A 21,864-nucleotide genomic window follows, 5' to 3' on the forward strand; every position below is an offset into this window, starting at 1 on the left:
TTCTGTTTTTAGCCGGTGGACGGGCTCACCCCCCCCGCCCCGGCCCCGTTCGGTGGAGCTTGCAGATGAACACGACCCCGCGCCGCCCCGGGGAGCAGCGAGGCCCCGCCCCCAGCCGGGCTCCGCCCTCCGCCGGGCCCCGCCCCGCGGGGGGCCCCGCCTGACGCAGCCGCGCCTCCTGAGCCTCGCCGGCCGCCGTCAGAGCGGGCGGAAGCCGGGCAGCGAGGCGTGCCGCCGCTCCGGGGCTGCGTGCGGCTGCGCCCGCCCTCTCCCCCCGCCCCCCCTCTCCGCCCTCCCTTCCCCCTCCCCCTCCTCCGCGTTGATGGCGGCGGCGATTATGGCGGCGGAGCAGGAAGCCGCGAAAGGCGGCGGCAGGAACCGCGGCGGCGTGCAGCGCGTGGAGGGCAAGCTGCGCGCCAGCGTCGAGAAGGGCGACTACTACGAGGCGCACCAGATGTACCGGACGCTTTTCTTCAGGTAGGGCCCGGCCCGGTCCGGCCCGCCGCCCTGCCCCTCCCCCGCCCGGCCTTCCAGAGCCTTCCCACGCACTCTACCCTGCTGCCGCCCGCCGCGCCCACGCCCGCTCCCCATTGGCCGCCGCTTCTGCCCATCTCCGCCTCCTGGTCCCTCATTGGGCCTGGAGGAGGGGGGGCGGGTACATGCGTGTGGAGGGTAGGGTGAGCGGCGGGGGCCCGGGGGCGGCGGGCGCCCCGCGGGGCTGCTCCGGCCCGGCCCGGCGGCCTCCCCCTTCTCTCAGGCCCGGCCCAGCGGCCTCCCCCTTCCCTCAGGCCCGGCCGCCGCTGTAGGGGCGCGGGGGCTTGGGGCCGGCGCGGGGAGCCGCTTAGCTGGCCGGGGTTTGAAGGTGAACGCCGACCGCGGCCCGACCTCGACCCGACTTGGCTGAGGGAGGCGGCAGCGGCGGCAGCTGGGCACGGCGGGGGCTCCCTGCCGCCGCCTCCCGGGAGCACACCGTCCCGTTGACGTGCAGGGGGCGTGTTGCGTCATGCTCGGCAGAGGTCACGGGCAGAGCTGGATTTTCCTCCCCGTCCCCAAACGTCCCGAAGAGGCCGAGTAAGGGCCTCCCCTGGCCTTCCCGGGGGGCTCGGGTCTGGCCTCTCGGCCTGGCCCTGGCCCCGGCCCCAGGGCCGTCCCTGAGCTCCTCAAGCAGGCGCCTTCTCAGCAGCCTCTGCTTTGCCAGCTTATTTTAAAGGCCGGCCTGCCTGCGAAGCACATTGTTTAAGGTTTTGGCTTGACTGCTCAGCCGAGGAGCAGGGCTACTTTGTTGCACGGCAGTCACCCTCCGGTACCACTTTTAGGAAGGGGGGCAGCTCTCGGAATGGCAAGGATCGCCCGCACGGAGGAGCATTGTTCGAATGGGTTGTAGTTGGTGTAATGTTTGTGTACGTGACAATGGCTAAGTAGAGCAGGCCTGGACGTTTTTTCAGAAATATTACTACTACTGCCTGTTCTAAGAAACTTATTTTTATTGCAAACCTTTTTTAGTTTTTTTTATTTTATTTTTCACATCCCCCATAACTTGTAGCGGTCACCCTTTCTCTCGTCAAAATTTAAAATGTGGATCCTTGCTTTTGGGGGCACAGAATAAAGTGTTTCTTCCAGGGGATTCCTCGGTGGGTCCCAGCTTTGTTTGTGGTCCTCCTGTGAGAGGACGGGTGGGGAAACTGCCGTCTGGGTCTTGGTAGCTCACTTGTGTGTCAGCTGTCCTCAGAGCTCCTCTGAGTTGGAATGGGAACAGGCCTGTGGGTATCCTTGGAAAAATAGCAGCCAGGTATGTGGGGAAGAGAGTCCTTGTGCACCATCTGCTTCTGCTACCAGTGTACACTAGATAGCCTGCCCTACCAAGCACCATTAAATTAAAGCAGTTGTCTTTTGCTGTAGCCTTCTGATGGGATCAGCAAGGGCACCACTTAAGACTTAAATTGTATTTGAGAATAAATCTAAATTTAAGACAAAGTATGGCCTATTTTGTAGTAAGGATTATGTGATGTGATGGCTGCAGTGGCGGAAGATGACTTGGCTCAGCAGGTTGCTTCTCATCCAGTCTTCTGAATGTATTAACTCACATACTTTGCTTAAGCTTCCCTGAATTAATTTGGAATCGAAGATCCTGCCTCTTCCATTTTAAATTCAAGAGAAAGAAGGTGCTCAGTTAAATAAAAAGGCGACATTTGCATGGCTGGGAAGAGCGTTTCCTTCTAGGCAAAAAGATGTAATGAGACTGTGAAACTTGTTTGGAAAGTCACTGAGGCCAAAAAAGAGTCCTGGATAGTCTTGTCTGTCCTCTGTAAAATGTATGTTAATGTCAACAGTTTTCCAGAGACATAATAACACAGACTGAGATGATCTCAGCTGTGGAATTGTAATTGGGATAGCCAGTGTTTACGTGTTTTAAACAACACTGGCCTCTAAAACATTTGTTCTGTCACGAGTTGCATGTTAAACCTGAAATCCTGACTCAGAGTTTCAGAAGTCATAAACTGAGATGTGTTTGAGGGTGGAGGAGGGGAAGAAGTGGAGGAGGAAAGATTACCATAAGCCTGCCTCCTGCAGACTTCTTATCCCTGCCTGTGATCCATGGAGCAGGTGGAAAACTGCTCTTCCTGCCTGACCCCAAGCAGCGAGTCCTGTGTTCCTCCGACCAGGAGTACCTCGACCACTGTTGTTACTGTATGGGCTGGCTGGGTTGAACTCTTCTCTGTCTATGATTCGGTGATTGAGTCAGACTTCCAAGTTCAACATCCCCGTTGTTGTTACATTGGTGTCTGTTTTCCTGCTGCGTGTAGGTACTTTTTCTGGTATGAATGGTCTGATCCAGGATTTCAGTTATGAAAATGTTTCTCTCTTGTTCTAAATGCCGTTTAGATGAGTGTAGTGAGTATTTATTTTTCTTAGAAGTTCTTTTTAAATAAAAGGGTTTTTTTTAAAAAAAAAAACAACACAACTCTTTAAAATGTATTTTGTATTGTAAAGCTGTTTTCAGCATCTTTTAGTATCTGCTGTAGTAATTCCCAGATTAGGAGCTCCCAAATAGCATTGGGAATCTACTGGAAGCAGAATTTGTGGAAGTGGGTCTACACTGAGATTGGGAGTCAAACGCCTAGAAAGAAGCAAACCTGGATGTGACGCCAACTATAAAAATGTTGAAGCTGCCCATCTGTTTGACTAACACGCAGAGCATTTACGGTGGTGATTGCAGATCTGAATTGTTGACGATACTTACTGCAAAAAAACACCATCATGCCATCCATTATTACAGTTCTGTGAACTGTTACAGATAAAAGACCTTGGGGTTTTTGGAGGACTGTCTCCTCCCTTGCTTGTTGTCTGATCTGATTTTACCAGTAGGACTTGTCCCTGGAACTGTCACGTGTGACAGGAATCTCGCTGCAGCACAAGAGCACGGTATCCACCGTTTGCTCGTTTTTCCCTCTGGTTAGTGTGACCCTCTCCATGCCCGCACTGTCCCACCGCTCCCCTGGCTGCCTCACTTCGCTCCCAGAACCACCGACCCCTCTCTGTTACCCCGCGGGGATGCTCGTGCATCGGATCTGCTGTACGGGGAGGCCTTGCCGCTGCAGGAGCAGAGGCTGCTCTGGCTGCTGAGAACCGAGAGGGGTGAAGCAGGGGCACAGCATGGCCAGGTGTCGTAGAGGACAAAATGCATATTGCAGATACTAAAGCAGCGTGGTAGAACTGACATCTTATCTTTTTGATATGAGCAAACTGGCTGTTGTTATTAACTACTCAGAAAACAGACTTTCGGAGAAGCAGTAAAGAGAAATGGAAATTGGAATCTGTATCTGCCTCCACACTTTAACTGCTTTTATAGGAAATGCTGCGTTGATAATCTAGAGAGGTGACTGTCCAAGACCTTTAGTTACCGATAGTGACAACGTGCAGGAGGCTGCAATCACAGCACCATGGTAAGAGGCTCCTGCTCTTGAGGTAAACGTTAGGAACAAATTCTTTTATTCTTCATTTCTTGGTTAACTCTTAAGTGAGTGTGCTGGTTTTGACTGGAATAGAATTAATTTTCCTCACAGTAGCTGGCATGAGGCTATGTTTAGGATTTGTGCTGAAAACAGTGTTGATAACACAGGGATGTTTTCGTTCCTGCTGAGCAGCGCTTACGCAGAGCCAAGGCCTTCTCTGCTCCTCACCCCACCCCACCAGCGAGGAGGCTGGGGGGGCACAAAGAGTTGGGAGGGGACACAGCTGGGACAGCTGACCCCAACTGATCCAAGGGATATTCCAGACCATATGATGTCATGCTCAGCATACAGAAGGAGGAAAGGGGGAACATTCGGAGCCATGGTGTTTGTCTTCCCAAGTTACCATTAAGCGTGCTGGAGCCCGGCTTTCCTGGAGATGGCTGAACACCTGCCTGCCCATGGGAAGTGGGGAATGAATTCCTCGTTTTGCTTTGCTTGCGTGCACAGCTTTTGCTTTCCCTATTAAACTGTCTTTATCTCAGCCCACGAGTTTTCTGACTTTTACCCTTCCGATTCTCTCCCCCATCCCACTGGGGGGGAGTGAGCGAGCGGCTGTGTGGTATTTCGTTGCCGGCTGGGGTTAAACCGTGACAGTGAGGAAGGTGGAAGCTGCAGCAGGTGTGTTTTGAAGCACTGTATTGAGAGACCAGACTTGTTTCTTCTACGAATTGGTGACTCTGTAAAGTGTTAGATGGTATATCTTGCTGGCTGTTCTTTTCTTACACATCAGAGACAAGCAGAGGACTAGTATGTGGCTGATGTCTCCTGGCAGACAGTAGTAGTGGTCAGAGAGACTTAAACCAGTGGAAGGGAGACATGGGGGAGGAGAGGGCTGGGGTCGGTTGGGCAGCGCTGGGTGTGCGAGCTGTCCAGGGTGCGTTCTGAAAACTGTTTCACTGTGATGGCTTTGGTTTTGGTAAAGGCTCTAATGTGACGGTCTGAGCAGTGTAGTTCAGTGCGTTGGCATCTTTTGCACAGGTGAACTCCTGGGATCATTTCCTTTTCTTTGTTCCAGCCCAAATCAGGTTTGAAGCTCTCAGTTTTCATTCTTACACTCTCGAGTCTGGAGCAGAAAAAAAATTGTAACTTGCAGTAAAAGTTGCATCATTATTGAAACTAACCTGGTTTAAAAATAAATCCCTTATTGCCTTTATTTTAAATTTTAGTGATCTTCAATCCTTTAAATGTGAGTAACTTTAAGCGTACACAAATTATTTAGTGGTAATTTTTATCAAGGCTTTGCTGTTGTTTTCAGGTATATGTCACAAGGAAAACATGCAGAAGCAAGAGAACTAATGTATTCAGGGGCTTTGCTGTTCTTCAGTCATAACCAGGTAAGTCACTGGTTGTGTGTGTGGGTTGAGGAGGGGTCATTATTCCATGTTTTTGAGGGGTGAATGGTGAATTCTCAATGATAAATGTTTGGGGTAATTCCTTTGTAATCTTCTGTTTTATCTCTTTATTGAGCCTTTCTCCACAAAGAAGGATTATGCCAAACTGGAACATAAAGCAGAAATGTTTGTGAGCATCCAAACAATAATTGTAACCACATTTGTTTTGCTTTCCTGGAGGCTTCTCTTTTGATGCCATCAAATTAGTATAATCTTTTTATAAGGGGAGGTTAAGACTTGATACTGTGCCTTAGCTGTAGATGTTGATACAAGTATTAAATCTGCCTCCTAACAAAATTCTGGTTGATGTTTTCTTTATGTACTGATATGTTCATCACTACCAGTATGTGTCTGTTTTGTAGCAAAACAGTGCTGCTGATCTGTCCATGCTGGTTTTGGAGTCTTTGGAGAAATCGGATGCAAAAGTAGCAGATGACCTTTTAGGTGAGGTGACCTTTGCGCTCAGTTTGATGGTGTTTAGATGTGCTTTCACTTCACAGTGACTGTTGTTAACAGACTTGAAACCTGAAATCCTTTTTGTATGCCCTCTCACATGGCTGAAGGTTACCTTCATCATAGAAATGGACTGGGGAAAAACCTTATTAGAGAATAATGGATTCCTGATAACTTTGTGGGCATGCTTAGAACAAATACTGCAGTCTTGTGGCATTGTTCTTTCCTTGACGCAGCAGTAACGTATTGTCTGCACAGTCACTGATGTCCCCAGGGCTTTGGTGCGTGGTGGTTTCCCACCCTAGCAGTGTGTTAGTGTGCACAGTATTTGTGATTCAGCTGTTCACAAGGAAACTTTTCTTGTTTGACTGTGAGATTTGGTAAGCAGGCAATTCAAGGAGACCTTAAGAGCTGCCTGGCCAGACTACTGCTGCAGCACGGGTGAACTGCTCCTATTAACAACCTGTGGATGGAGACAGACAGACAGAGGCCGTTCTTTGTTTACTTAGATCGGCTCTAACATTTTGTATCCCATCTATGACTTATGGTGGTGCTTTTCCAAGCTACAGCCCTCTGTCCCTCACAGCTTCCCTGTGAATGGCAGGCAGTCCCATAACCTGCAGTCTTTCCTCCTCCTTGGAACTTGTCGTGGTTTAACCGCTGAAACCAGGACAGAACTGCATGGTCCTCTGGGATATCCTGTCCCCAACGACGAGACAGGGAAGCTGTCACCAGCTGACTGCAAGGCACAGCTTTTGGCTGTGGAGGAGTCATGTGAATATGGCTGGCTGATAGATGCAAGATTGACTTGATGTATGAGAAGTGGCTCAAGTTCAAAGTCACTCTTTTTTTAAGATGGCTTATGGAGGCTGTTAAGGGAGGTTAAAGACACAGTCGCACTGTAACTTAAAGATGCACTAGAAGCAGCAGTTCATCCTATTTCTGTTAATGCTAAATATTTGTGAATCTTATTGCTTCTAGAAAACTTGGCTAAATTGTTTAGTTTAATGGATCCAAATTCTCCTGAAAGAGTGGCTTTCGTATCCAGAGCACTAAAATGGTCTAGCGGGGGATCAGGAAAACTTGGACATCCGAAACTACACCAGTTACTAGCAATTACCCTGTGGAAAGGTAAGAAAAATTAACTGGCTTTTCTGTGCTTTGTTTTGAAAATGTTGAAAGTATGATATTGTAAGAGATCTACTTTGGAAATAATCTGAAGAAGCTGAGATGGAAATGATTGATTGAGTTCTGCTATTACCTGATTTTTGCAATAACTTTAGCTTAATGTTACTAACAAAAAAACCCCTAGGGCTGTAACTCTATATTAGTGCAAAACCCAAAACACAACTGCTGCTCTCTGTAAAAGGAAGGTTGATCCTTTAGACACTGAGATAGTTTGATGGAGTCATTAGAAGGAAAATTGCTGGCAAGCAAAGCTGTTGTGGGTGTTTTTTTTTTAAATCCTGTATAAACATGACAAAGATTGAAATACACCACCTAGCATCCAAAACAGTCTTTGGATCTGTAATTAGGTGCTTTTTGAGATGTTGACCAGCAGGCTTATTCCAGAATGAATGTTGTTGCCTTTGATTTATGTGGGATTTTATCACAATGGGATGTAAGATAAACCAAAAATGCATTAAATAACAATTTTAATTGTGGATAATAGCTAGTTTTTAAAGTCTTAGGTTTGAAACATAACAAAGGTGAGTGAGAACAGTTGAATAAATGCCATCTCTTCTGTGGTTTCTTGTGAGTTAATAGCTGTGCAAGATGATTGATTGTTTATTTTAAATTTTTCAGTAGCTGCAAAGTGATGATAGTGGTTTCATAGAACAATCCTGACCCAATGGTCAACATTCCAGCTCGTTGCCTTCCTGCGTGCCATGGGCAATCCCGTAGCTGTTCTCATGGGGCTTATGCTAGCTTGATGGCTGCTGCCAGCCAGAAAGGGAGGATTTTCCTCAGAGCATTTAAGTTAGAAGCTGAGGTACAATTAGGATAAGAAACGGTTGCATTCTGAAAGTAAAAAATCCTCATTTTGTAGCCATCTGCTCACTGTTCTTTTGAAGAGCAAAATGCATACGTTTTCTTAGTCTGTAGTTTTTGAGAGTTTCATCACAAAAGGCTCAGATTTTTAAAAAAAAGCTTTTAAATTCCAAAAATTATCAGCTATCCCGTTTTGATTTGTCACTGCAGTGATTTTGCATGATGCTTTGCTTCAAGTTAAGTTCTACCAAATCATTGCTATTTCTTACACCTTTTTTCCCTGTATAATTGCTGTTCTATTCAGCATATGGAAGCAATTTTAATTTTGATAGCAAGAGTGGGCTAAGCTAAAAATAGGAAATGCCTTCTTTCTGTGCACTTAGAAAGAAGGACGCTGAAGGTGTTGTTTGACTTCTTGCTGCACATAGTCTAATATGGAACTACTTGATTCTTCTCCCAAGCACTGATGACAGCACATGAAGTGTCAACATGCAGTTAGATAAAATGATATGACCGCAGCTCAAACTGTTTGTCCCAGTGGTAGCTGTATTTTGTGGTGGCATTGAATAAACTGTATTTAATAACAGTTGTTCAAATGTATTTAGGATAACATATTTATTATGTCCCTTTATAAATTGTTTGTAACTTACAAAGGAAAAAGCCCACTTTCTTTTTGCTAGTTGTCTTGTTTATATAGCATGTGTGTAGCTCTTGTCCTTTTACCAGCTGTAGTGTACAAGCCTAACAGATTTGTTTTTACGTTCAGGTATGATGAACTGATTTCTTAAAAGCCATTTTCTTTTTCCTTTTATAGAGCAAAACTATAGTGAATCTCGGTATCACTTCTTGCACTCCACAGATGGCGAAGGATGTGCAAATATGCTAGTAGAATACTCCTCGTCCAGGGGATATCGCAGTGAGGTGGACATGTTTGTAGCACAGGCAGTACTACAGTAGGTGTTAAACTTTTTTTTTTTTTTTACTATTTTGCTGAGATGACACTGTGTTGGAGGCCAATCTAATTTAATCACGGTAACTGTGGGTTAACCATGCATGTGTTTCAAAAGAAACCGTGAAACTGGCCAGAGCTTCTGAAACTCACTTTACATGGTAACAACAGGAGAAAATCATCTCAAAACTCGTGTTCAATTGGTCAGACTGGGGAGAGAAAAAAAAACCCCGCAACATATTAAGGTCGAAACCTGAAACCATGTTAATTGCCTGAAGAATTAATGTAATCTGTTTGACCCTGAAAGCACAATTCTTAGCTTTGTTAATACTGCTTTATGTCTGGTTAGGGCTTACCTTGATGTTTTAACTAAGACTGGACCTAAGTAGGCTCTATTTTTACCTTTAGCGTAGTACTTGCTCTCAGTCTCGTTGTCCTAAGAGACAATTTGTCTTGGGTCACCCTGGTCTGTGAGCAGCAGTGCAATGGTTCTTGGTTTGACAGAGTTGCTGGTGGCTTTCATTTACTTTGGGCATTTATTTTGTAGGAGGTGGGAATGTAAGCTATTATGTGCCTTTGCAGACCTCATGTACAATTAAGGCTGACAAAGCCAATTTTACTGTGTTTAATCAGCTGATGGCTTTCTTCAGTCAGAGAAAGCAGCTCATGGAGGAGTCTGAGGAGGAGGTGGAGACAGGACTGTGCAGCAGGGAGTCAGGGAGAGAGTAGGTGTTGGGGGAGAGGGAGGAGGTGAGAGCAAGTCTGTCTCTCTTTTGGCAGCGCTGAGCTGTCATATCAGATTTGTCCTGCTTTCCATAGCTGGTTGATATAGATTGCAGTGATTTTGAGCAGTAGAAGATCTTTTATGGAAATCCAGTATATGCAGGACTCTAAAACAATTTTATGGGGCTTTTTTTCTGAAGGGGGGGGAAATTCTGGGGAGAAGTTACTAGTAAGGGGTTATTTTTTCAGTATTTATACAGCACTCCTACTGCATCCCTTAGTGGCCTGTGTCTCAAATACTGTACTAAATCCTCTTACGTAGCAGTTTATACTCTCATGAAAATAATTGCAGTTCAGCAGTAAGGCAAAAGAGCCCAATGCCCTTGCATATGTGAGGGTACAGAATTAGAGGCCAGCCTGTGACCAAGGATGAGACTGCTCGTGGCAGCCTTCCCAGTGCTTGCTGACAGCATTTGTCCCAGATAAACCCTCTTGTTAGGCCTACGGGACTTGCAGAGATTGCCAGTTAAATTAACTGGACCTGAACAAAGATTTGATCAGTTTGGGAAATTGATCTGTTAACTGGTGACAAATGGCTTGGGAGCTCGAAGTGTAGCTTTATTATGAGACTTTTAGACATGCGTGTCAAACTTATTAGTGATGCTGATGCCATGTTATTTTGAGGTACTGCTAATAGAATGACAGAGTCATCGGATGCTGGCAGATACATACTGAAAAGAGATGTGTTTGGGAGTGGATGGGACCAGGAGAGAGGTCTTTAATTAGGTTTTTACCTCAGCATAGTAAACTGTGGACCAGTAAATGCAATGTCATGTTTAATTTGAATTGCGTGGTGGACAGTATTTCCACATTTTGATTTAATTGATGCCTTCTTTTAGTAGCCGTCCTGTATACAATCTGCTTAGATCTTGGTTAAACTCATTCTATTAATACTTCATGTCACTTCTCCCTCCCAACCTGCTTATTCCACAATGTAGTTTAGTAGCGACTTTCCCCTTCCTCGGTTGATAGCCAAACCATTGCCAAAGATGTACGCCTCTACCAGTTAGAGGTTTTTGCCATCAGTTTAAGCCCGAGATGGTTTCTATGCACAAATGAAGTAGAGATTGTTGAGCAGTTGGCTTCCCTTTTCTTTCTGCATGTAAAACTACTTCTCTGCCTTTTATTTTTAACTTGCCCTGTTCTGTTTCCTTTTTCAGATTTCTCTGCCTAAAAAATAAGACCAGCGCATCAGTTGTTTTTACAACATACACACAGAAACATCCTTCAATAGAAAAGGGTCCACCTTTTGTTCAACCACTGCTAAACTTCATCTGGTTTCTGTTGCTGGCGGTTGATGGGTACAGTCTGATTTTTCTCATGTTGTTCTTGGTTTCCTTTTCAGTTGTTTCTGAGATTACATTTTTGGTTGTTTCCTTTCTAGAGGAAAACTAACGGTATTTACAGTATTGTGTGAACAGTATCAACCTTCACTGAAAAGAGATCCCATGTATAATGAGGTGAGTTACTTTTAGTTGTAAACAGGATTTAACCTACAGAATTAGTTAAATAATAGCTGATTGTCTCCTGTTTTGTGACTTGTAGATACAAGTCAGCCATGTAGCTTGTGTGGCATGACCGCTGCCCATAGTATTTGCACCTGTAAACAAAGTAGCTGACACTGTTCTTCATCTTCTGTCGTTTCAGTACCTAGACAGAATAGGACAGCTTTTCTTTGGTGTTCCGCCCAAGCAGACATCATCCTATGGAGGATTACTAGGTAAGGCTTATGCTGACTATTGTTTATAGGTACCGCCAGTCTTTTCAGAGCAGTGGCTTATACAAAATGGCTGTGCTGGAAACAGAGAATGTTCTAACGAATGTATGAGTTTTTTCATAGCCTGTGGAAACAGTCACTACTGTAGAATACAAGATGAATTGGTTGCATGTGAAATTAATTTGCTGAAGCTAGTAGACTTTTCATCTTTGGGAAGGGGAGACTCTGTAAATTACTCTTATGGTTAATTTTTGACATTATGGTATGACTTCCAAACGTAAAGAAAAATCTTGTTTGTATTAAAGCTTAATTTCCTCAGACTTCAGTGGCTGATTTTCTTTAGGTCAAGTCTGGGACTTTGGTAGAGACCTAATCAGTCCTGATATAAAATGAATGTTCCTAGAGTAGAAGTTCTGAAATTAGTACTGCCCTTCTACAAAAAATGAAAGGGAATAGAGAAATTCAGCCCTCATTTCCTGGCTCTTGAATAAAATGTGAGCAAATTGAACTGGATTACTTGTGTAAAATCGATTGTTTTTTCTTGAGAACTAAGCTTCTCTGTTTGTGAACTGAATTGAAGCTTTACCTGCAAAAGTGAATTCACCGATACCCAAAGTTTGATGAAAAGCATGAGCATCTCATAGATCCCATATGTAAATAACAACTTTTCAGCAATTCAAGCATCTTTAAATTGAATAAAATGGGGAGAATGCATAAATGCCTCAAACAAGTTCGTTATAGCATGATGCAGACCATTGCTGGGTTTTGACAGTTTCATGGATGGAGGTGTGTCTTTCCTCATTTGGTGGTTTGGTTTTTGTCTTTTGTCTCAAGCAGCAACTATAGTACCTAAGTATGTGACTTCACTAGGGTTTTTCCAGTGTAATCCTAGAGAACGAACAGTATCAAAATACAGCTTCCCAATCAATAAATTCCTTAATGGAAACCAGTGTGGGAATACTAATGTTCTGCTCAGATTCTTCAGTTTAAAAAAAAAAAAAAATTTTTTTTCTTTATTGAAATCTGCACCCTAGTAGGATGGTAGGAGAATAGTTAAAGGTTTTGAGATGAGAATGTAAAATTAGCAATTTTGACTGTCCTGTATTTTATTCTAGGAAATCTCTTAAACAGTCTGATGGGAACTGGAGAAGATGATGACACAGAAGATGGTCAGGAAGATAGCAGTCCTATTGAGCTCGACTGAATGTTGTTGTCATTGGGTGCCGTGTAAATCTGATGATTCGATGACTCCAAAGACAGTTTTGGAATTTGAATCCTGCAGTTGTTTCTTGGTGCCTAAAAGGGCTCCTCCAGTCTTTTAGAAATGGTTGCTGAAATGTTTATAATGTTCGGTCTATATTATTTATGTAAAAAAAGAAAGAAACCAACAAAAAGTAGCCAAACGAACCAATCGGAGCAATTGTTAGCAGGTTTCCGATACAGCGGCTGGTGACTTTGATTAAAATATAGTCTTCTACGGTTTCTGATGCAGTATTCCCTTTTGCACAGTAATTCAATAAAGCATAAATATGGGTCTTGTACTTCATGGCCTACCCAATACTGTCTTTGTTATGAGAAAGCCTCCTTGAACTCTACCACCTCCAAGGAAGATCTCGAAAGGCAGGGTAATCAATTGAATAATTTATTCGCGAGGCTGGTGCCAAAAGTACTGTGAGATGAGCCAAGCAGCATAATTTGAGATGCACATCCAAGAGACGTTGATACCAAGAACTCGCTTCCACTGCCGTGAGTAACATGCACACCATTCATACTGCCTTTCACACTACTTAAGGTCTGGCTCTGGTTGAGTCCGTGCGTGTGTTTAGCCGATACTTCTGAAAAGCACAAGATTGCGTTGCTCTTGAGTAAAAGCCGATCAGTGGAACATAGGTAATTGGCTGCCATGTGGATCTCTCTTGCCTAGGTATAAAAATTTGGCATCTAAAATACCTCCTCTGGCTTGTGGCTCTACTCCTTTGGAATAGGTTCTTTTTCAGTGCAAGTTCACAACCATACATAAAGGTGACGGCTTTATAGTGAATGAAATGATTTGCTGCGAGCAATGTATGTGTTTGAACTGCAGCTGTATGTAAAGAAAAGGGATACTGCAGAACTTTTGGTTCTTTATGATATATTTATTTTTCTTGGTGATTGATTCATTTAACACTTTCTGTAAAAAAAGAATAAATCAATAAATAATGGAGTAACTTCAACCCCAGTGGTAGGCATAGCCATTCTACTTCTCCTCCTCTTTAATCCAGCACAGCGGATGTCAGTGGTACAGTGAACAGATGAACTGGTGGAGAAACGCTTTATTTTTTCATGATGAAAATAAAAAGGCTTAGATTAATAAACAGCAATCATGCATGGGGGAGGGAGGGATTAATACAAATTTATTGACTGTATGAAAAGAAAAGGAATTGAAAGGAAGACTTTGTGTTAATTGTGAAGTCTCAAATAAACACTTTATACCAGGATATGTGGTATTGCTGCTTTCTAGTTTTACAAGCAGAGATCTTACTTTCCTTCCTGTTTTTTTTTCCCCCTCTGCATTTGACTGTGGATCATCTGGAGCTCAGTGCTGCAGCTTTTCCTCTGTGCAGTAAAGGCAGTTTTTAGTTGCATATTGTAATGGCTGGAGTAGATGTGGATTGCTTTGATTTGCAGCAAGTTCAGGGAAGAACCCCCTACCTGGGATGATGCTGTAGACTTTAATAAATGCTCTGGGACACCGGCAGCAGTTAAAAGCCACATCACTGCATGCCTTTGGCTGCCAGCGAATGTGCCTGTCTTGGGACAGCTTAAGGTGTCCAGCAGCAACGATCCCTCCTGTGTCCTGCATATACAGCTCAAAGTGAGTTTGCGTGTTCACCTCGGCTCTGCCAGGTCTGGGCTGCTGAATATAGGTGTGTGTATAAAATACATATTGAAATATATATACTACACACACACAAATATCCTTTTGTGTATGTAATAATTTATAATTAAATAATTGTATGGCATATCATTTGTAATATGGATTATATTATTCTTAATTATATGTGCACACAAACAATCGTTATAGCTAGCCATAAAGACAAACAACCAGCCCAGCCTGGCCACTCCCTGCTTCTAACGTGCCTTGGTTTTTCAGTGTGAATGAGTGACACTGTGTGTGTAAAATACATATTTAGATGTTTAATTTAAAGTATTTATATCTATAGTTATGCATACACATATGCATGTGGATATATGTACATTTATATGTAATGTATTTATCTTAAATTTATAATATAAATTATATACTTTATGTAAAAAGCATGCACATGTGTATGTTTATAATAGATAAATATTTTATGGTTTTGCAATTATAAAAATTTCTCTATACATATACAGACATGTGCATGAACTACATTTACCTTATATGTGTAAATTAAATGTATATGGCTCATGATGGCTACATATATACATGCATGTGTTCATAGGAACACACATAAAGTGTATTATATATTATGCTATAACAACTATGCACAAATAGTTGTGTCTGAATAGTCAACAACTCCTTCATAGAATTAATTTCTATATTCCTAGGAAATATATATCTTTTGTGTATGTGTGCATACATAAATATAAAATATGAGTATTATCTAAAATAACTATATACAATATACACTATATAATACACATATACACAAGTAAGTATAATATGGAGTGTGTTATGTAATAGACATAAATATGTGTGTGGTTTACATGAAATATATTTACCTGATCTCTACATACACACACACACACACACACACACACACACACAGCTGCTCCCCCCCGCCCTGAGCAGCCCCGGGGGGGGGCAGATGGTTTTGTGGGTGTCCCACACCCCCAGGGCTCTCCCAGCACCATCACCTACTTCTTTTCATTTGTGTTTTTTAACCCCCCTCCCTCCCCTGCCCCAGCACCACACAGCCACGGATGGCTCCGACATAATAATTTATTGGTTCGAATGACATTTAGTACCACAGTTGTCTTACCAGTGACAGAACGAATGCGTACAGCCGATGAGATGCTCTCATTTACACACACCAACATAAGAAACGCATCGGACAGGTCCGTGCCGGGGGCTGGTCCTTCAGCGGACGCCGGAAATTTCATTTTTGGGTAAAAATCCAGCACGTGGTGTGCAAGTCCCAGCCAGCCTGCCCCGACTGCAGGAATTACAGTGCTCAACACAGCGCTGAAACGTCACTTCAAGCAGCTTTTTTTTTGTTTTTTTTGGCGGGGGGGGAGGGAATGGAAAATCAACAACAACAACAAAAAAAAAAAAAATCAAGAGAATTATTGGGAAAAAAAAAAAAAAGTGCAACCACCAGTCTGGAGAAGCAACATGCCTTCGGCTGGAGGGACGTGCCTGCCGGGGGTGCGCTGGGACAGGCTTTTACATCTCCCGTCAGAAAAACTGCACCTACAGCTCAACCCCCCCAGCCCACGCCGGGCTCCCAAAATGATGCGAATCCCCCAGAACCATGAAACGGGAATGACCCGGGGAGCAGCGCATGGGCCCCGACCCCAACAGCTTTGCTTCCCCAGCATCGCCTCATGGCTCGGTGCCCCCCCCAACCCATGCCCTTCGTTAAGCAGGTAACGAGGCTAACGATGCCCGTTCCCTTTATTTCTAAAACCCATTCCACCCTAGCCCGGGTACGGCATCGCCACCGCTCCCCAGGTGAGGCGATTTACTTCTCATTTACCCCGATGCCGTCCGGAGGCTCGGCCATTTCGCCCGTCACCGTTTCGGATGTTTCCAGGTCGATGCTTCACATCTCACGAGGACTTCACTGCTCGGGGACCCGCAGCCCCCCGCACCCCCCCGCCGAAAGGGCTGGCAGCGAGCTGGGGCCGTGGGGATGCTCAGCTCCAGCCCCCCAGGGACCAGCTCGTGGGGAAAAAGCCCCATCTTGACCCCGAGATGTGCTACCAAAGTCTTCGCCGTCCCGCCGAAGCCGGTGGGACGTCCCTTTCAGCGGGTGTGGGGTGACGAGGGGGGGTCGTGGGACCACCTGTCCTGTGGAGCGGCCGCAGAGCCGAATTTCGGGTTGGATCAGCATCTTCTCCGACGTTTCGCTGCCGCCCTTCTTGGTTTCCGACATGATCAAGTGAATGATGAGGGGAAAGGGAAGTATTATTATCATTATTACTGTTATTATTATTATTCATTATTTTTAACATTTCAAATAAAACCACGTTGTGTTGTAAACAGAAGCTCACTCCTCAGGTCTGCCCAGCCAGTCCCAGCTAAGGTTTATGTTTGAAATGGGCTTCCACTGAAAGAAAAAAAACAACAGAGAAAACCAAGCTAAAACCAGGACAAGCACTGGCAGGTGGCGACAGCCCCGCGCGAGCCCACCCTGCGGATGGTCCTCGTCCTGCCGATACCCCTTGGGTCCGATTATCCTTATAACTGGGTGACCCATCGTCCTTAGAGCAGCGTGGCCATCACGCCAGAGGTGAAGAGGAGGGAAGGATACGATCCTTCTCCTCCCAGTGTGAGTCCCTCTCTCCTTGGACAGACTTTGCGTCCTCCCCGCACGCGAGGGAGCGATGCCGCCGCATCCCCGATCCCTCTCCATCCCTTCCGTCCTCTCACGCACGGGAAGTCGAGGCAGCGAGGCTGACCTCCAGCCCTCGCCAGCAAACACACCTGCGTATTCCTGAGGCAGCATTGGCCGGCTTATAACTTTCTGAAAAGTCGTAATCCACTCCAGCTGGTCGTCCTCCGTCTCGCAGGCGAAGAGGAATTTCCGATCCGGGGTGACGATGGTTATCCCGTGCTGCCAGTGGTTTCCCTGTGTGGATGGCGGGAGCCCCTCCAGGACCTTGTAGCTGTTTTCCTTGCTCCCAATAAAAACTTCCCCTCTAGCAAAGGCATCCTAGGAGACAGCAGAGCGGTCAGGCAGGGATTGCGAAGGGGAGCTCTGCGTCCCGGGCAGCCGGGACACGGCTCACCCTGCACCATCCAGAAGCCCCATCAGCAAAGTGCAGCAGCCAAACACCAAAAGCACCAGCCACCCCACGAAGTCGCGCTCCAGCTCCTCCCAGGGACACCCACGATAGAGGACCAACACCGGGGATCCAAAATCCAGATGCAGAAAAACCTGCAGCTGGTACACAGGGTTTCCAAAGCATTTTTGGTGAAGGCACAGGGCTGGACACCAGGCAGATCCACCTGGCAGTGATGGCTCAGTGCCCCCTTAGCTCTCCCACCAGCCTGAGCATCACTGCAGATGATTATTATTACTTATTATTATTACCACCACTATTACTATTATTGCAGATAATTCCCAACAGACAGCCCAGGCACCTTCATCTTACCAGGGGATCTTTGAAATACATGAGCCGTCGGTCATCCATGGTGAACCATCGCTTCTTGAATCCCTCTGTTTGCTGAAGAGTCAAAAAATGCCGGATTACAGACCAAAGCAGCACAGGTCCTCTCTTACCAGGCATGACCCAGGAGTCTGAAGGCACTCGGAGAAGCCCAGCGGGCTGGGGGAGTTGGGAACACCACCAGGGTGCGGGCCAGCAGGAGGGGAGATGGGGTGGCTGGTTTGCGAAGTGGTTTTGGATTTTTTTTTAACGTTTGCTCCCAGGTGAGGAAAGTGTAGTAACACACTCATGGCGTTAAGGTTTTGCCTCTCCGGCAAGGGTGGGTTTCTCCCACCAGCGGACCCTTCTCAGCCCTGTACAGAGCAAGACTCATGTTTAGAGGGACTGCAGAAATGTTTTATATCCTACCTTTGGCCCCGTTTTCTCCATGTACCCTTCCTTCAGGTAGTTTCTAGAAAGCTTTGGCACCAGCTGCAGCAACCCAAGAGGAGAGAAAAGAGAGCAGCGTCAGATGGAGGGCACTGGGGGGTCCCCAGGCGTGCGGGACAGGGCTGGGGGGGCACTGGAAGGAAAGCCCACGCTGAGCTCGCCCCCGGCCCCGAGCCCACCCGACGGCTCTGGCTGAGGGTTTCAGTCCCACTCCTCCAAAGCGCTCAGAAGAGGCGGGCGCAGAAACACGGAGCACCTTTGAGCACTTCACCGGCAAAGCCAGCAGCCTCCAGGAGAAGCCCCTGGGCCAAATCCCACTTCGCCGGTCAGCTCTGGCGATGCATCTCCTCCACCAGACACAGTGGGAGCTCCTCACGCAAGCCCTAAAGTATAATTTGCCTGTAAAACCCCATTAACACGTGCTGCCTGTACACTCCCCCTTCCCTGCAGATATTACTGACAACAGCTACCAGCGCCGGGGATATTTTTAACGTTGCTTAGCGAAGACAAGGCAGTAGCTGCAAGATCTTTGCAGATGCCTCTAAAAGCCTCTTGAAAGATGACAAGTCTCACCAAAACCAGAGCCGGCGAGCCTGGCCACGTGCCTCCCCACCCCTGCTCCTGCCTTTCATTTAAACAGGTTATCAACAGCTCCGCTTGCCAAACCGCACTCCCACGACGCCTAACTCTGCCCAACAGCAGCTCTGGTCGAGCAGGCGTGTACTTGTAGGGCAAAGACACCCCAAAATACAACAGTCTGAAGAATCACACGGCTGTCTCGCAGCGGCCGGGAGCATCTTCACCTTGGACGCTTCATCGTGGGCAGCGAAGGGCTCTGAGTGTTTATAGCCCCGGTGTTTGCTCCTAGGATGGGGCTGAGGACTCTTTGCTAAGCAAAGAGCTCATCACCCTCGGCTCAGAGAGGTTCTTCCACCCAGCAGATGGGTCCCCAAAGCATCCTTCAGAGAGCCTCGCTCCCCGGGACCTGCAGAGGCAGCCTGGGCATCCTTAGAGTGGCGTGAGCAATTCATACCTCTACCGCATTTAACCTGGCTCCTGTTTAAATTTAATGCCTTTTCATCTCTCTGACAGGGCAAAGGAATCATAAATTAGATGCTAATGATGGCAACACCCAGGATGGAGCTACCTGGTGTACACCACCCAGTCTCCACAGAGGTCTCCCCAAGCTGAACGCTATGAAGTGTTGTTCAGTATTTCAAGGTCGTAAATAAAACCTCGCTAAACATTACACTCCTCTGTTTCCTCCAAAGAATAATAGATGAGAAGAGGATGATAAATAAAAATATAAATAGCTTATCTCCCACCAAAACTGCCAGCAGGTGAGCATATAAACACTCTCACCAGCTGCTGGACAAACAGCAACTCTGTTAAGGTCTGTGGGGGTTTTTTGGGCAATTTGATTCAGATATGTCAACGAACTTTAACAGAAGTAGAGGATATGGAGAGGGGTAGAAATGATTAAGGGAAGTATACGCTGTACAGTGACTCTACTATAGCCGGCTAACGAGGCTCTTCTTACGGTTTTTGCTATTTGCCCAGTTTAACTTCTTGTCAGAAAACTGAAGTCCCTCATGTTGGGGATCAGATACCAGCTACGGGACCGTCCTCCTTTATTCTCCCCATGGATTAGGACAATGTCAGTGCATGGATCCGACGGGAAAGGCTTTGGCTTCGGGGTCCTCGGGGCGCATGGGCAGCCGGGGGACAGAGCCACCCTGCAGCTCAGAGCCGGCCCCGGACCACGACTGGGCCCCTCCCAGGTAATTAGTAGAAGGCAGGTAATGCAATTGGATTTCAAAACCTACAAAGTCAAGGAGGTAACAGAGAGCAATCAACAACAACAACCGCCAGTGACGTTGCACACCGATTGCGGTGCCACTGCAACACAAGGCACTTACTGTCAGCTTGCCTCTAGTATTATATTAGCAAAAGGTAATGCAATCAGCAGTTCCAGCTCCCGGAAAATACAAGACAGAGATTCATAAGACAGGCTGCATTGACCTGCACACAAGAACTCATCCCAGAGGCCTGGGTACAACACTGACATTCTTTTGCCTTCATCTTTTCTACCTTGCAGCCTTTGTTTCAGCTTTTAATATTACAGCAACCATCTTTGAGAAAGACGCTTATGGCTTCTGTATAGGTGACAGCACTGGAGTTACTCATACACGCGACTCACGTTTTGAGGGTGAACATGTGTGCATGCACACGCACGCATTTTCCAAGGCTGGATGTTGGTAGCAGGTGCTGCACATGGGCTCGACATCCCACCGCAATCATTTCAGCCCAGTAATTGCAAAACGCTCTGAAGGATGGCACACTATCCAAGCTTTCCAGCTTGTTAACAAGATGCTAAAAATGAGCAAGAGGGGGAAAAAAAAAAAAAAACAAAACCTGCAGGAAAACTCACATCAATGTCGCTGGCTCCAGGGAATGCCACTTGTAAGTAATGAAAACGTGCTGCCCGGATGGCGTTGAACCAATCCACTATTTCCTAATAACGAGAAAGAAAAGCATAGTGAGTAACAGTCTGCACATAAAACAACACGATCCTGCTGTGTTTCATCTCTCCCATCACTTTGTCCCAAGTGACAGCACGCAGTTTAGCAGCAGTCCCAGAAAAAATAAGATACAGACATAAAAGAAAGCAGCAAACGGGTGAAGGATGGGGAACATCCAGCTGCTGTCCCAGGCTGCAAGACGTGCATCGAGCTCTGCAGCCCTCAAGGGGCTTTCTGCAGAGAGAAGGATTTAAGCATGTCTCCGACCTGGCAAAACCAGCAACAAGTCAGCATTTGAGATATTGAGCCCAGCATTGAGGTTCACCCTATAAACACTGCTCGGCTCGTGCTGGCTGGGTACAAAAGCAGCCCGACACCTCTGCAGCCTGCCCACCACCACCCCCTGCCCGCCCCGTACCTCCGGCAGCCACAAGCTGACTGTGGGCAGGACATGCAAGGAACACCTGAATCCCACCCACATTTTAGCAACATACTTCAGTGTTTTGCTAAAAGAGTGGCTAAATATCTCTTAATCTTTGTACTCCGGTCTATCAGTCATATCTGCAAGTCCTCGAAGGATAAGCAGAGTGATATTGAAGTTCTAGCTCAATTCCCAGAAGCTCTGGCACTTCTTCCTTTCCTTGGCAAAAATTTCTCTCCTTTTTCTGTGAGTTTTTGGTGGTGGTTTTTTTCCCTACAAAATAGTTGCTTTATAACTTCTTTGTTTTTAAATTCATTTATTCATTTGTCTCTGGTGAGACCCACAGAGCTTGTGTTGCACTGGATGCCTTTTTGAAGGTTTCACTGAGAAATGCCACATTAAGTGATCCACACAGGGAGCTCTCAAATACTGCCTTGTGGTCTAAAGGTACGGGCGAAGGAAAGGCATTTTGGAAGGGAGATGTAAGAGCTGCCTGCGCCGGGATGCTGAGCTGCGGGGAGACGGATGCTGAACTATCCGGCTGTTGTTATCGCACGTGAAGCTTCACACGTCAGGGACAGGTTCAATGAGCCAGACGCGATCCTAAAATAAACGCTGTCAACCCTTTCAGGTGAGGTTGCTGTAGACTAGGAAAGACCATATCAAAGTAGAAGTCGGCTTTCAGTAAAATTTTAACTTTTTATGCTTTAAAAATGATTGGGGGGTGGAGGGGAAGGCTCTTAAGTCTAATTTTGGAGATCTCAGTTTTAAGGAGTTGAATTGTGGGTATCTCAAAAATGGTCGAATGTGGTAAATAGCCACCCTCTAAAAGTTCAA

General features: G+C 46.1%; 2 protein-coding genes across 3 annotated transcripts in view; one reads left to right on the forward strand and one right to left on the reverse strand.

Moving 5' to 3' along the window:
• The first annotated feature begins 276 nt into the window (after positions 1-276).
• GET4 (guided entry of tail-anchored proteins factor 4) lies at positions 277-13,775 on the forward strand. Of its 2 annotated transcripts, none has more exons than XM_069810212.1 (9): positions 277-477; positions 5,269-5,347; positions 5,767-5,848; positions 6,839-6,988; positions 8,709-8,802; positions 10,742-10,882; positions 10,966-11,041; positions 11,229-11,301; positions 12,414-13,775. In XM_069810212.1, the coding sequence occupies exons 1-9, from the start codon at positions 323-325 to the stop codon at positions 12,500-12,502; spliced, it is 939 nt and encodes a 312-aa protein (XP_069666313.1). In that variant the 5' UTR covers positions 277-322; the 3' UTR covers positions 12,503-13,775. The 2 variants fall into 2 exon arrangements, with proteins under 2 accessions (XP_069666313.1, XP_069666312.1); XM_069810211.1 differs by having other exon boundaries at positions 280-477; positions 8,664-8,802.
• Positions 13,776-15,248: 1,473 nt separating this feature from the next.
• The window catches only part of ADAP1 (ArfGAP with dual PH domains 1), a 62,337-nt gene continuing 55,721 nt past the window's right edge, over positions 15,249-21,864 (reverse strand). The window contains exons 7-11 of the mRNA XM_069810214.1: positions 20,516-20,599; positions 18,064-18,126; positions 17,641-17,712; positions 16,970-17,198; positions 15,249-16,592 (exon numbers count right to left, since the gene is read on the reverse strand). Of these exons, the coding sequence (XP_069666315.1) occupies positions 16,564-16,592; positions 16,970-17,198; positions 17,641-17,712; positions 18,064-18,126; positions 20,516-20,599 (477 nt within the window). The 3' untranslated portion in view covers positions 15,249-16,563. The remainder of the gene's footprint in view (positions 16,593-16,969; positions 17,199-17,640; positions 17,713-18,063; positions 18,127-20,515; positions 20,600-21,864) is intronic.

The sequence above is a fragment of the Haliaeetus albicilla genome, chromosome 22 (assembly GCF_947461875.1).
Source record: "Haliaeetus albicilla chromosome 22, bHalAlb1.1, whole genome shotgun sequence".
Classification (NCBI taxonomy): domain Eukaryota; kingdom Metazoa; phylum Chordata; class Aves; order Accipitriformes; family Accipitridae; genus Haliaeetus; species Haliaeetus albicilla.

Excerpts from the sequence above, each read along its gene's own strand:
- GET4 (XM_069810211.1), top strand. The coding sequence starts at position 323 with ATGGCGGCGGCGATTATGGCGGCGGAGCAGGAAGCCGCGAAAGGCGGC. Across the intron at positions 478-5,268 it reads TACCGGACGCTTTTCTTCAG|GTATATGTCACAAGGAAAAC; the intron begins GTAGGGCCCGGC and ends TGTTGTTTTCAG. Across the intron at positions 10,883-10,965 it reads CTGTTGCTGGCGGTTGATGG|AGGAAAACTAACGGTATTTA; the intron begins GTACAGTCTGAT and ends TTTCCTTTCTAG.